Source organism: Sander vitreus, chromosome 7, assembly GCF_031162955.1.
Source record: "Sander vitreus isolate 19-12246 chromosome 7, sanVit1, whole genome shotgun sequence".
Classification (NCBI taxonomy): domain Eukaryota; kingdom Metazoa; phylum Chordata; class Actinopteri; order Perciformes; family Percidae; genus Sander; species Sander vitreus.
The window spans coordinates 14,609,031-14,622,685 of NC_135861.1; the positions used below are offsets into that span (position 1 = coordinate 14,609,031).

At 39.2% G+C, this 13,655-nt stretch overlaps 1 protein-coding gene across 1 annotated transcript; it reads left to right on the forward strand.

Moving 5' to 3' along the window:
* The first annotated feature begins 848 nt into the window (after positions 1–848).
* On the forward strand, positions 849–13,569 carry perm1a (PPARGC1 and ESRR induced regulator, muscle 1a). Its single transcript, XM_078254790.1, has 5 exons — positions 849–928; positions 1,499–2,049; positions 3,420–7,294; positions 12,436–12,552; positions 12,882–13,569. Exons 3-5 carry the CDS (start codon positions 3,445–3,447, stop codon positions 13,031–13,033), a joined length of 4,119 nt encoding a protein of 1,372 aa, XP_078110916.1. The 5' UTR covers positions 849–928; positions 1,499–2,049; positions 3,420–3,444; the 3' UTR covers positions 13,034–13,569.
* The last annotated feature ends 86 nt before the right edge of the window (positions 13,570–13,655 follow it).

The window sequence follows — 13,655 nt, forward strand, 5'->3', positions numbered from 1 at the left end:
GATTAGTATTAATGCATTAATAAGAAATGTTTGGGTTGCCATATTGGGGGAAAAAATACATTTGAGTGGTGTATATCCTCTGGCATAGGTTGCGTTGTCTTTTTATTTTAACTTTCCTTGGGAAGACTTTTCAGATAGACCACTAACCTTGTGGAGGAGAGCTGCAGGGCAAGCCAAAATCCATTATTTAACAACTTCTAAACATTTACAGTTCCAGATTTCTAAAAAAGAAAGGAAGAAGCACTTCATTAATCCCCCAAAGCAGGGATTAAATTTTTACACTATTCTTGTTTTTGGGGCTGCCACATAGTCACGTTCCAAGCAGTTCGGTTCGGTTCAGGTTCGGTGCCTTGCTCAAAGACACCGGGGCACCTATCACCTCCTCAGCTACCAGTCCACACTCCGTCCATATGGGGACTTTAACCGACGAACCACCGATGCACTGAGTTACTGTCGCCGTTTTTTACTGCACTGGATGACAGCTTTGTTAATGGCATACTAATATTTACAGTTGCAGACCAGATAGTTTACTATAAGAAATGAGTCGTAATGAGTTCCAAAATCTTTTATTTTGAACGTTTTAATAATAATACATTTTATTAGTAGAGCACTTTTCACTGTTAAAATCAATCCTAATATGCTACAGACTAAAAAAAAGATTAAAAACAGGTTACAAATAGAAGCAAAGAAATAAAAAATTACGAGAATGCCTGCTTAAAAAGGTAGGTTTTTGGCCCTTCTTGAAAGAGTCAGATGAGATAGGGTCGGTGGCGTAGCAATGGAATGATATGCCATGCTGGCTGATGATGTGACCAAGGGGAAGAGTTTAGAGGGTGAACAGAGTGGGGCCGAGAACCAAGCCATGAGGAAGCTCTGATGAAACGGCTTGTGTTTACGCCGATGGTGTATGAGGAAGTTGCAACAACGGGTAGGATAAAAAACATCCGTACAATCCGCTCAGAAAACACGAAAAAGCTACAAAGTAGATATCTGATAATATAACTTTGTAGAAAAGTAGGTTTCTAAAGTGCAGAAAGAGACACAAGGAAACACAAAATCGGCTCAAGGGAGAAGCGGTAACATACAGTGCCAGCGTCCGCTATCATCAAACTCCTACAGAGTATTGCGCAGGTTCCATAAAGTTTAACGGCTTGACAAGTTTCAACATTACACTTCCAAACTTCAAATAATTATGCTCGTACGTACACGTGTTAAACTCTTAAAAATGTCAGAAATTTGAGATGAGCACAGAGAAACCCTTCCCCTTCAGCAGATGAATGTGAAAACACCCTTCTAGTGTCAGACTCCTACATCATTGACGGTCAAATCTCAAAGTAAAGTGAGGATTAAAAAAAAATAAAAAATTGGACTGAAGGGGGACTAAGAATTACAACTTATAAATCCATTATGAGAGTTTTATGAAAGTAGAACTATTTTTGTTTTTCTCAAATTAAGTTAATATGATTTCATTCAAAATGTCTGTATTTCTGTCATTTAGGTTAAGGTCAGTCAAATGAGTCTCACGTGATGCAGCTCCAGTCTCATCCCCTGATCGTTCTGGCCTCCTGCAGCGAAACATTCAGATCCCCTGTCACCCCATGACATCATAGCAGTGAGGTATCAGCTGACTGACACACACTTCACATGACCCTCATATCTGCTGAGGACCTGACTGTTGTTGGAACCAGCAGATATAGAACTAATCACAAAAAGACCTAAAACAGATAAATATCACCTAGGTCAGTTGTATTACAGATTTCAGCTATACGTACGTATGTACCAAATCAAACAATAGTAACATCCAAAATATCCAAAGTATCCAGTTAAGCAGTTTCCCAGTGGAGAGTCTATTTAAAGTTCTGAAACTTTATGCCTCTGTTGGAGATGGCTGCTGTTAGAACGTTACGTCTACTACGTGATCAGAAGCGGTGCTCTATATTTATCAAATCATGGGACTCACCAGAGGACACGCAACATAGTGCTGCTGAGACGACAGACTTCCTAGACCTTCATCTCCTGTAGACCAGGGTCAAAGCTGAAGCAGGACAGGTAGGAAACCTGCATGTATGTACAAGTACATAGGCAGACAGACGTACAGAGAAAATACTTGCTAGTTGCTATACTTCTAGATATTTTAATTCTATTTAACAAATTCTGTTTTCAGCTTATTGGCTAGTTTTCTGTTGCTGCCCTAAAGATATTTATATTATCAGATTAGATCATATTGCTAGAAATATAATAACAAGTTGTTGTTGTTGTATTTAAATATATAAATTAGGGCTGTCATACGATACATTTTTTCTTAATTGCAATTAATCGCATGTTTTATCACATGATTAAAATTCTTATTTTGCATTTCAGAACTGTTTTTAAGTACATATTAACAATGGAAAGCAATTCTCATCAATGTATCTTGATTGGGAATCAAATTAATGCAAAGAAAGTTGCTTTATGAACTTGACTTTAAGATTTGTATTTGTTTATTATTTATTTACTGTAAACAAAAGAAAAATGTGTGAATCTGTCATTATTGCACAATTCAGAACATGCCAACCGTAGTACGTCTTTAAGACCCGAGTCTTCTACGATGCCGACAGGTCTGCAGTTAGTTACCACCCATTTTGCAAGAGCTGTAGTAATGTTTTTGGATTTGGTTTCATCCACAGGTCGGCAAGTAGCACTCTCCAAAATAGTGCTTTGCCTGAGCCGGCTAGCATCAACCTGAGTCACGTTAACTGTACTACTATGCTTAGCTCGTAGGTGGTAGCTCAAGCTTGACGTGCTTCGGTGATATTTTAATTCGGCTTTACACAACGTGCATATGGCTTTCGACTTGTCTACTGAGCCATCCGGGAGTTTTGGAAAATAAAAAGCGCCATTCAGAATTGTGTTACTGCTGTCTTTCTCCATCATGCCTGCAGCAGCAGGATGTGTTACGAGGAAGTATGGCAGTTTGATGATAAGTAACGGTGCGGCAAAGGGTCAAAATAGTAACCTAGATAGATTCTAGTGATTTTAGAACAGCTAAGGGGCGTTGTTAAGCACGACGCGAAGCCGAGTGAAGTGTAAAATAAATTAATAAATGGCGTCATGCGATAAAAAAAAGAAAATGAACGCATTATGCTCGGCCATTAATCGCATCGCGAGTAACGCGTTAATGCTGACAGCCCTAATATAAATAATATAAAATCTGCATGCTTATGTTTTTTCTTAATTGCAGAAATACATGTAGATTTATTAGTCTGTTGATTTATCTTGCGGCATCTTAGGTTTTTGGTATTCATGCTTGCAATATGTTTCTTTAGCGTTTATTCTGAAAAGAGCTTTACATTTATGATGCTAAAAGTACCTTAAAGAGACGCAAATACTTTTTACCAGAGATTACTTTTGAAATATTGCTCTTTTGATTGATTTTCCAGGTTATATTGCAACCTCTAAGTCAAAATGGAAGACTTTGAATTCAGTGTGGAGATCTGTGACCGTGACTGGGAGTGCTTCTTTGCGGAGTGTGAGGAGTGTAACCTGCTTCCTCCTTCATTAGCAGTTGTGGATGATTCGGGGATGAGTGACATCGATGATACAAGGTCCATTCACGCTAAGAGGGTTAAGAAAGCCGACCTAACAGCAGGCTTTTCAGAGGCTGACCGCCCCATCGACGGCCCCCCAGACTGTGAGGGCTCTCCTGTGGAGTGTAACTGCAGCAAACACGTCGTAGGTGGAATGGAGAGCGTGCTCTCGGGCAGTGAGGAGGATATACACCTGCAGTCTGTCAATATATTCTTTGAAACGCTGAAAGATCTTACCGAGGCTGAGAGGCTTACTGAGCCAAGCCAAGTGAGAAATGGAAAAAACAGAGAGGCAATACTGGAGGAGGAACGGTGTAGTGATGGGCAACAAGCCAGCAGCAGTTCTTTGCCAAAGAACATCCCCAAATTAAACTCTCTGCCTGCCAGCGGTGAAACAGCAGTTGGCAAAGAGACCGCGGAGCCTTTCGACACCATCAGCAACATAAACGTAATGAAAAAAAACATGCCTGGTTCCAACATTTCCCCTGAACCTGCAGCCAGTAACTTAGTGCTCAAGACTAATACATCAGCTTACCCTGAAACAAGGTTTTTTATCAGAGAAGAAGCCTGCACAGAAACCAGAGTAAATGAGACAACACCGTTCAGTCAGTCTCTAGACTCACTGGAGGGGGTTGTTGGCTCAGAATCAACACCTCACACTGACAAAGTGATGAAGGTGGAAATGTGCACACCTCTGGATTATGTTAAGCAGTGTAAAAAGTTTAGCACAGATTCAATGAGTAATCTAGAAATGGTGACGCATGTTAAAAGAAAGGAAGATCAAAACCCTGATTTATTACAGTCAGACACATCATGCACAAACAAAACAGCGAGCCAAGAATCATCTCCAACTGCCTCTATCAAAAGAAAGAGAAGGAAGAAGAGACGACTCAGTTTTGAGCCAGCTGAGAGTGTGCATGAGAGGCAGGTTTTAGTCAAGCAGAGCGACTCAGAGGAAGAACAATATGCATGGAGAGGAGGAACTGGTCTGTGTTTTTTTGAGGATATTAATGTATCCTATTTAAACGAACAACAACAAAAATGTACGTCCTCTTTAACTACATATTCAGCGACCAGCAATCTCCCAGTGAAGATATCTGCTAAGGAGATCAAAGTAAATTATCTTTCTCACTACAGTCCTCCAAGTGACAGTCAATACAAATATTTACCAGAGAGCATAGTCAGAAAGGGAAGGTGTAAAGCAACAGGCTCGGCTGAAAATAATGCAACTAATGATGGGTCAGTAACCCCGCTGAGTCAAACTGATAACAGCGCAATGTCAGCACCAAACAATAGTGGTATTGTGGCAACAAATTTACAGCCATGCAGCAAATTACATGTAGAATTACATGTAGAAGAATCCACTGGGTTGCCAGTTTCAATTACTGATTCTGTAATTGATCAATCAGACCTGGCCACAGAAATGGCAAACTGCGGAAGAAAGGACACTCATGCAGGGAGTCTCCAGCAGTCTGAAACAATTAATCATTCTATCATTTTCTACAAAAATGATCAAAATCCAGAATCTGTTTTACCAAGTGCAGATTCATATGATCCTGCAATGGAAGTCAGCCAAAATGACAAACTATCCCCTGCTAAGTCGGTCCTGGCTGTAGAGGCTGGAAATTGTGGCAGAGACAACCACGCACTGTGTCAAAGAGAGGCTGAGCCCCAACAACAGCTGGAAATTGACTGTCAAGACAGGGACCAATATAGATCTCCACTGGAAAAGACTAATTTTCCTCTGTCTGCAAGCAGTTCTGAGACTCGCAACTCAAAACCCAAGCAATTCAAAACTAAAGCCTGTCCATTCATGGAGGAGATTTCCAGTCAAGTGGGCTGTGCTAAATTAACATTACATACCAGCAATGCATTGCCTGATAAACACTGTCTGGTTAAAAGGCCTTCCAGTTTAGATATAAATATTACAGCACAGCAAACAGAACATCCTCTGGTGCTTCACACATTATCCAAATTTGATGTTTTGTCAAAGAAAAACACAACAGATGAGAGAACTGAATTAGCAACATCACAAACAATGGGTTTTCAAAGTGGGAATCCCTTTCTATCTGGTGACATTAATTTAACGGGCAAAAGTCAGAGAGAAACCAAATCGCCCATGTCTGAGGATTTACTCACAAGTCCTTCATATATTACACCAGTATCATCCTGCTGCACTCTGGACACAGAATCTGCCTCGTCACTCTCAGACATGTCAGGAAGTTCTTGTTTATCTGTCAATCAAAATGACCCTATAAATCAAGCAGAAGAAACGTCACTAATACTGGCAAAACATGAGGAAAGAGATGGCACATCTGAATCCAAAAGCCAGCCTGTGTCAAATGACACAACAGATTCAAAATGTGATTTAGCGGTCAAAGCAGAAGATGTCATTACAGCATATAAAGAAGAATGTGAACCTGAAAAGGCACCAGATTCAAAATATTCAGTCTTCGCTATGTCTTCTTTTTGGAGTGACATGGAGAAGCTGACAATAAATGATATTCTGGGTTTACGAATGATCAGCAAAGCTGCTCCACCCAACCTTCTCCCACCTTTACAGGAAAGTGAGGAGACCAACATGTTTGCTATGACGGATTCAGGTGTTTTTACTCAACTGGATGAGTCCAAGTCTGAACAAACCAATGAAGACATGTCCAATGATTCTAATTATGTAGAATCAAGTTCAGGGTCTGTTATGTCAGTTGACTCTTCCTCTTCAAGAGGTGCTATGTGGAGGAGTTTAGGTGCTGATATTTACCCTGAGAATATGATGTCAACATCTGTTAGGGATATTTCTCAACCTGTCCTCCCTGGAGGTGCTCAAACGTGCCTCAGAAAGATTTCTAAGAATGTGAGTGTGCACAATCTACATGCACTGGAATCTTTCAGATACACTAGGAAATGCCAAACTTTAGAAACCTTAGACCAAGGACAAATACAAAAAATAGAGTATTTTACTGGTGGACACATGCCTGAGCATGACAAAGACGTGGACTCTTCAGCTTCATTTTCAACAGACAGCTACAGAATCTCTCTCACAGATATATTTCAGTATCTCTTTGGTGGAAAGCAATCAATTCCCAGCCAATCAGCAAGAGATAGCATAACCACCTGCTACACTGATGGAAATTCTGTCCCTGAAACTTATGATCATTTTTTCTCAGAGTTTGATACAGAAAGCTTCTTCTACCCTCTCATCAAAGCCGACGATCAGACCAAAGACAAGCAGGTTCCTATCTTTTCCTACTCTCGCTCAGCTAATAGAAATCTACAGTTCCCTGAGGTTTATGATCACTTCTTTGCATCCTCTTCTTCTGATGATTCTTCTGTTGAATCTGATGAAGAAGATAGCTGCAGTCCTGTGAGGGTGGTGACCAGGTTCAGCCGTACATCAAGCGCATCTCAGAGTTCTACAGACATATACGAGAATTTCTTCACAGATGGCGACCTCAGACTATTTTGGAAAACCACACTCTCCTTTAGAAATATTAGTTTGACTGGATCTACAGTCCAGAAGCAGACTCTCAAGAACCCTCTGTTTCATGGACCTGTGAGGCAAAGTGGCACATCCCTTGCAAGGACAGTTCATCCTATAAATGCTCTAGGAAATCAAGACGTGATGTTTCCTGATCCACTTTTGTACCACCTGGATGACAGGATCTACACACAAATAGCCCAGCGGCCTTTCAGATACGAGGACTTAGAGACAGCTGTTTCAAATCCAAGTAAGTCCAATTTCACACAGTGAACAAGATGATGTGTCATTATGGATAAGAATTATGTTTTAAATGTGTTTCATTATTCAAATAAGTCCTTTAATGGAGTTAAAGTAGAAATATCTTCATACAGGATCAATTTCGAGTGGTGTGATGACACGTGGTTCAGATCCCGATCAATTCAGAAAACCTTTATTGTCTATCACAAAGCAGGGCTGTTAGTGTGTTTGTACAATACAACACACATATTCCATTTAGAGCAAACTGTATCAATTATGAGGCTCAGCAATGCTATCTTCTAATTAAATCTAAGACGTTTCTCTTTGCTACACATTAAAACGGAAAATTGTCTAGATTTTACTCCAAGAAACTTCATGAAATAAAGGTAAAAGAAAAGGGACAGTCTGATTAAAATGTAATCTACTGTAGCACCATCTACAAGATCTCATTTACATCTGCTATCACGCTCAAACCCATTAAAGGGAACTGCACCAATTTTACACATCAAAGTCTATTTACAGATGTTAATGAGTTCTACTGCATATGTAAAAAAAAATAAAAATAAAAAGTTGTATAAAGCCTTTTGTGTCTCCAGAAAAAACTGCACGAAATCTGATAAATTGTGTGATGTCACTTGAGTCGGTTGGGGCTGAAGACTGAACTGTCAGCGATTGAGATGCATTGTAGGCGCCAGGTTTTGACAAGGAAGAAGAATGTGTGGAATAATAAAGATGATATCTCTGGTTCTACTGCACTGATTTTAACTGTCCATTGTGCGTCCAAAATTCTTATAGTAGTGCAATGCTTTTTCGTCGTCTTCATGAGCAGTTAAGAAACATAAAATGCTGGTTGTAAGTAAGTAAGTAAAGTTTATTTCTATAGCACATTTAAACACAGCTTAAGCTGACCAAAGTGCTGCACAAAGAAGTACCAAGCTGCTGTATATAAACATTGAAATGTAAAAATAAAAAGTAGAAACAAAACACACATACAAAAAAGCATCCCAACAGCAACAAGCAGCAATTTAGAAATACAGAATTATAGACCTAACAGAATGAGCGATTAGTGTGTTAAACAGGCCAGAGAGTAAAAATGTGTCTTTAGCCTAGATTTAAAAACCGAAATGGAGGGAGCACATCTGATATCTAAAGGCAGCTGCGTTCCACAGTCGTGGAGCAGCAACTGCAAAGGCTCTGTCACCTTTTAGTTTGAGTCGTGATGGGGGGACATAGAGGAGAGATTTGTCATCAGATCTAAGAGACTTTGAGTGCCTTTGAATATGATCTGTGATATAAGATGGTGCCTGACCATTGAGAGCCTTGAAGGCAATCAACAGGGTCTTAAACTGGATTCTAAAGTCAACGGGGAGCCATAGAAGAGAGGCTAGCACTGGAGGTGATGTGCTCACATTTTTTAGTACCAGTCGACATCCTTGCAGCTGCATTTTGGTCTGTAGGTGACTTAATGAAGACTGGGGAAGGCCGAAATAAAGGGAATTGCATCCAGCCTGGATGTAATGAAGGCATGAATTACTTTTTCCATATCATGAAAGGACAGAATTGGCTTGAGTTTGGAAATGGTTCTTAACTGATAGTAACTATTTTTAACAACAGAGCTGATTTGTGTGTCGAGACAGAGTTTGGAGTTAAATATGATACCAAGTTTTTTTGCATGTGACTTTACATTTAGGGTGAGGTGACCTAGCATACTGGTGAGTTGACTTTTGGCCGAAGATAATTATTTTTGTTTTGTTGTCGTTCAGCTGAAGGAAGTTGTTGCCATCCAACCTTTAATTTCTTCGAGACAATTTAGGAGCAGCTGTAGGGAGTCCCTAGATTTCAGCGGCAGATCCAGATGTGAGTCATCAGCATAGAAATGACAGGAGATGTTTTATTTTCTAATAATGTTTCCCAGGGGGAGCATGTACAGGCAGAAAATAAACTGGACCCAGGATGGAGCCATGAGGGACACCATAGGTGACAGGGGCAGTGGATGACCTGAAAAACTGACCTAATGCTACTGAGAATGTCCTGAAACTGAGATATAACTTAAAACAATTTAAAGCTGTACCTGTAATACCAACCTACAGTTCAAAATATGTCAAAAGGATGTCGTGGTCCACAGTGTTGCATAACTATGTTCCCTAACCCAGACAATGAAACCGGTTCAAATTGATAAAAGGTGGACAGGCCCCCCCGAGCCATTTGGCCAGTTGTCAGGGGGAGGAGGACAGAACTGAGATCTAATGGTCTCAATTGTTTCTGTAAAAAATGTCAGGAACTTCTCACAAATGTCTGTGGATGGTTCAACAGCATGGGAGGTACGAGGATTGAGAGCAGAAGTTATTGTGCTGAACAGGACTTTAGGTCTGTGAGAGTGTTTAATAATTATCTCAGAAAAATATTTAACCCTGGCTTTTTTGGCTGCAGTTTGAAAATTAGCCAGACAGTTTTTAAATATTTCAAAGGAAACTGAGAGGTGATCTTTTTTCCATCTCCGCTCAACTTTCCGATAAGCCTGCCAAAGAGCACGAGTTGACTCGTCCAGCCACTGGTGAGATTTAAGTTTGGAATGTCTATATTTGAGGGGGGCTACAGCATCTAGAATAACTGAGCATTAGGAATGGAATCGAAAAATTATTTTATCAGGGCTCAAAAGAAGCTCAGCGGCAGAGGAAATTGAGTCTGTGATAACGTTTCTTTGATAGGCTTCAGCAAACTGAACTGCAGTGAGAGTTTATGTAACGGGAGTCGTGACCAGGGGTTTTGGCAGTACACAGAGGACTACATAAGGTGGCATTGAATACAATAGGCTTATGGTTGGAAAAATATGCATCCTCATCATCAAGTTTATCAGTAGGGAACCCATAGGACATAATAAGGTCAAGGGTATGCCCTAGTAAATGAGTGGTCTTGTTAATATGCTGAAAAAGGCCAAACGTATCCATGATATGTATCAGTTTGCCATGGGTTTACCTGGACAACATACGTGAATATTAAAATCACCTAAAATCAACAGTCTATCATTTAAAGGAACAACATGAGAGAAGAGGTCGGAGAACTACGTTAAAAAGCTTTTCTCTTCCTTGGGAGGCCTATATTCCAAGACACAGACTAGGGGATTATTTACTGATTAAATTTTCACAGTCTGAAATTCAAATGTAGAATAGCTTCCAAAAGAAAGTGTCTGTATTTTAAACTGATTCTTATACACCATAGCCACTCTGCCCCTTCTGCCCATACACCTAGGGTGCTAATGAAGAAGCAGTCTACTGGACACAGTTCACTAAAAATGGCTAATTTACCATCGCCAGACCAAGTCTCTGTTAAATTGTGCATTAATTCATTCTTTATACACAATATTCCTTATGAAGCCTATCCCAGTATGCACTGGGCAAGATAAGGCAGACCCAAAGGTGCTGACCCACACGGTCTGATGGTACAAAGATAGTCAGACTTCAGAACTATTTAAAATTCATAATTTTCACAAATCTTAAACAACACGTTGCAGAGATTAACATGTATTGGAACCATGTGAATTATGTTTTATGCAGTTATAAGTGAAGGAATATCAGATGTTTAAATGTTTTTAAACCGTGTAAGCAAACCACAAAATATTTTGATTCAGTAGTCAACAGGTGATGTGGATTGTTACCATGGAAACTCAGAAGTTCTTAGTTCAATTCAACTTTTTAGGCTACATTTACATTGCTATGTGCTAAGTGGAGTTTTGAGCCAAAAGTGATCTCTGTGCAGTGTTTTTAGCTCCAGTAGAATAACTAATCTCCGTTTTAAACTAACACGCCCAAATGGCATATCTAATCAACATTCTCGTATACTGGCTATACATGGTATACATGCACGTGCCGGGGTAAACAGGAGGCAGCATGTATACTCCACCTGTTGCTGGTAGTTGCCATGGTAATGTTAGTGGCTTAGTCTCAGAGAACAAGACGTCATGAACCAATCAGGCGGCGAAACGTTGGCGTCAGTGTCTGTTTCCAAAGGTCTCCGTTTGCGACTTTGAGACTGCAACACAACCCCCCAGATTCCAAACCAAAAGGGTCAGAAGTGTTTTCAAATTTCTCTGGTTTAGGGGCTCTGAAACACCAGAGTAGTGTGAGTGCGAGGTGTAAACATAGTAAAAGATATTAGTTTTTAAACCAAAACGTAGCATTGTAAATGTAGCCTTCGAATTAATGATTGTTAAACACCTCTGAATTGAATTTAGATGATTCTAAGAACAAAGTAAATACTGGTTTAAGTATAGCCCAGTCTTACTGATTATATAATGCATATACCTTTTTTAAAACCTTTTTTTAATCAAACCTGTACATATTTCACTGTTGGATTTAAAAATATTTTTTATTTTATAAAATAATTCTTTTTTATTTTATAATAAAGAATTTCAACCTTATTTATTTTTATTTTATAAAGTTGAATGTGTGTTTTTAATAACACATTCAACCTCTTTCAGTTAAGCTCTTTGTGTTTTCCTCGCACGTAGACCGTTGTAATGTACAATATGTTATCCACTCAGTCAGCTGTTACAGTCCAGGCATTACCTCAGCTGTCAGAGGACACTGACTGGCTGAAGGCATGTAGGCTAGTGGTGAAAACCAAGAGGAGTGGCTGTACGTGATAACTTGACTTTACGCAATGAGCGTCCTCTCTAAGCTCTCAATAGAGCGCTCGAGTTTGTTTTGGCTTTGAAAAAAAATTAAAATACCTCAACTTGAAGAGTCTTTATGTACTGTATATGTAAATCCCTCTTCTTAAACTTCAACTGAGCTGCAAGTTAACTGAGCTGTAAGTTAATAACTTGCATGCTACTGATATAGCACCTAATGTTCAGCAGTTGCCCATGAGGATTATCTTTAAGGCCACTCAAGTCATAATTTGATGTTAGTAGTATCAAGCAGCCTTATATATTAGCACAACAGTAATCTGTGCAGATACTGGGATTTGACCGTGTCACAGTGACAGAACAGGAAGTCTAAACATGTTATTTGGGGCTTGTGCTCAGCTGTTGGTGTGTTAGTGCCAAATATAATACCCCTGATCTCTCACTGTGGATGATTATTGTCATTTTATGTGACACACTTAATGATTCAAGATGTTTTCTATAATACTCTGTCACTTTCTTTGAAGGGTTGGATGCCTCCCTCCTGCCTCTCAGACAGTCAGACATGTGTCTGGTTTGTATTGCATTTGCTTCGTGGGTGCTGAAGACCGCAAACCCACAAGTTGGAGATACCTGGAAGGCTGGTATGTGTGTTAATATGTAGCATTAATGTACTTTTAATATGACAAAACAACTGCAAATGTTGCTTTTTAAAGATTTGTTTAAGACTGACAGAATTTTATATCAAAATCAGTTAATTTCAGCTTTTTAAGGACTGTAAAGACTGACTGTTATGTCAGAGAATGTTATTCTGAGGCTGTAAACTTACTCCCAGTAAATATTGAGGTAATATCAACAAAGCACTGAAATAAAATCAACCTCAAGAACTTTATAGGAATAGAAAAATTCAATGTTGGGTCTTGCGAGTAACGAGTAACGTGATGACTCACTTTTAATATGTATTCTCACACAGTTCTGCTGGCGAATGTAAGTGCTCTGTCAGCCATTCGATACCTGCGTAAATACGTCAAGATGGAGGCGGCAGCCAGTGAGAAGAAATTGAATTACACCGACCCATCTGATTCTTCAGACCTCAGTCCTTTAAGGAATTTGTCAAATATTTGATGTGCTGTTGCATATCTGCATTACGTATTTGCAATATTATTGCTTCAAGTTGTATTGATCTCTTCATTGAATGGACATGGAAAAGGTTTAATTTTAATAGCAGTTGCTTTGCTTCTTACCAGTTAATTTGGCTGACATTTTGACCTCAACATCTGAAAGCATTCATATGAAATGACCAAAGGCAAGACCAGACGTGTATTTGTCAGAAAGAAAGCTTTAGACATTTGTAAATAAGGTTTCAGTATGTGTGCATTGAAGGGAGATTATGTTTAGGATGGTTTGTTTCCATTCATTTAGCAGATGCTTTTATCCAAAACTACTGTTTCTCAAAATGGCAGTTTAACAAAACACCATTACAAAAATATAATTAATTTAGTAAAGTATTGGTCAACTAATTCTATGGCAGTATCAGTTTTACAATTTTTTAAGTGCATTTTATGTTCATGATATATTATTTTATAGATGACTGTACAGTATTTTATCATATGGGTTGCTCTGTGAGATGTCTTTCAATTTAATTACAGTAAATTGCATTTCTGAGATGTGTGCTGTCTCTTGTTTTCCCAAAAAGTACTTAGACCTGAAGATGACACTTTTCAAACGCCAGAGGGTGACGTAAGCT

Bases quoted from the DNA above. Each gene is read 5' to 3' on its own strand.
- perm1a (XM_078254790.1), top strand. From the start codon at position 3,445: ATGGAAGACTTTGAATTCAGTGTGGAGATCTGTGACCGTGACTGGGAG. The intron at 7,295-12,435 runs GTAAGTCCAATT...CTTTCTTTGAAG, and splicing joins GACAGCTGTTTCAAATCCAA to GGTTGGATGCCTCCCTCCTG. The intron at 12,553-12,881 runs GTATGTGTGTTA...ATTCTCACACAG, and splicing joins TGGAGATACCTGGAAGGCTG to TTCTGCTGGCGAATGTAAGT.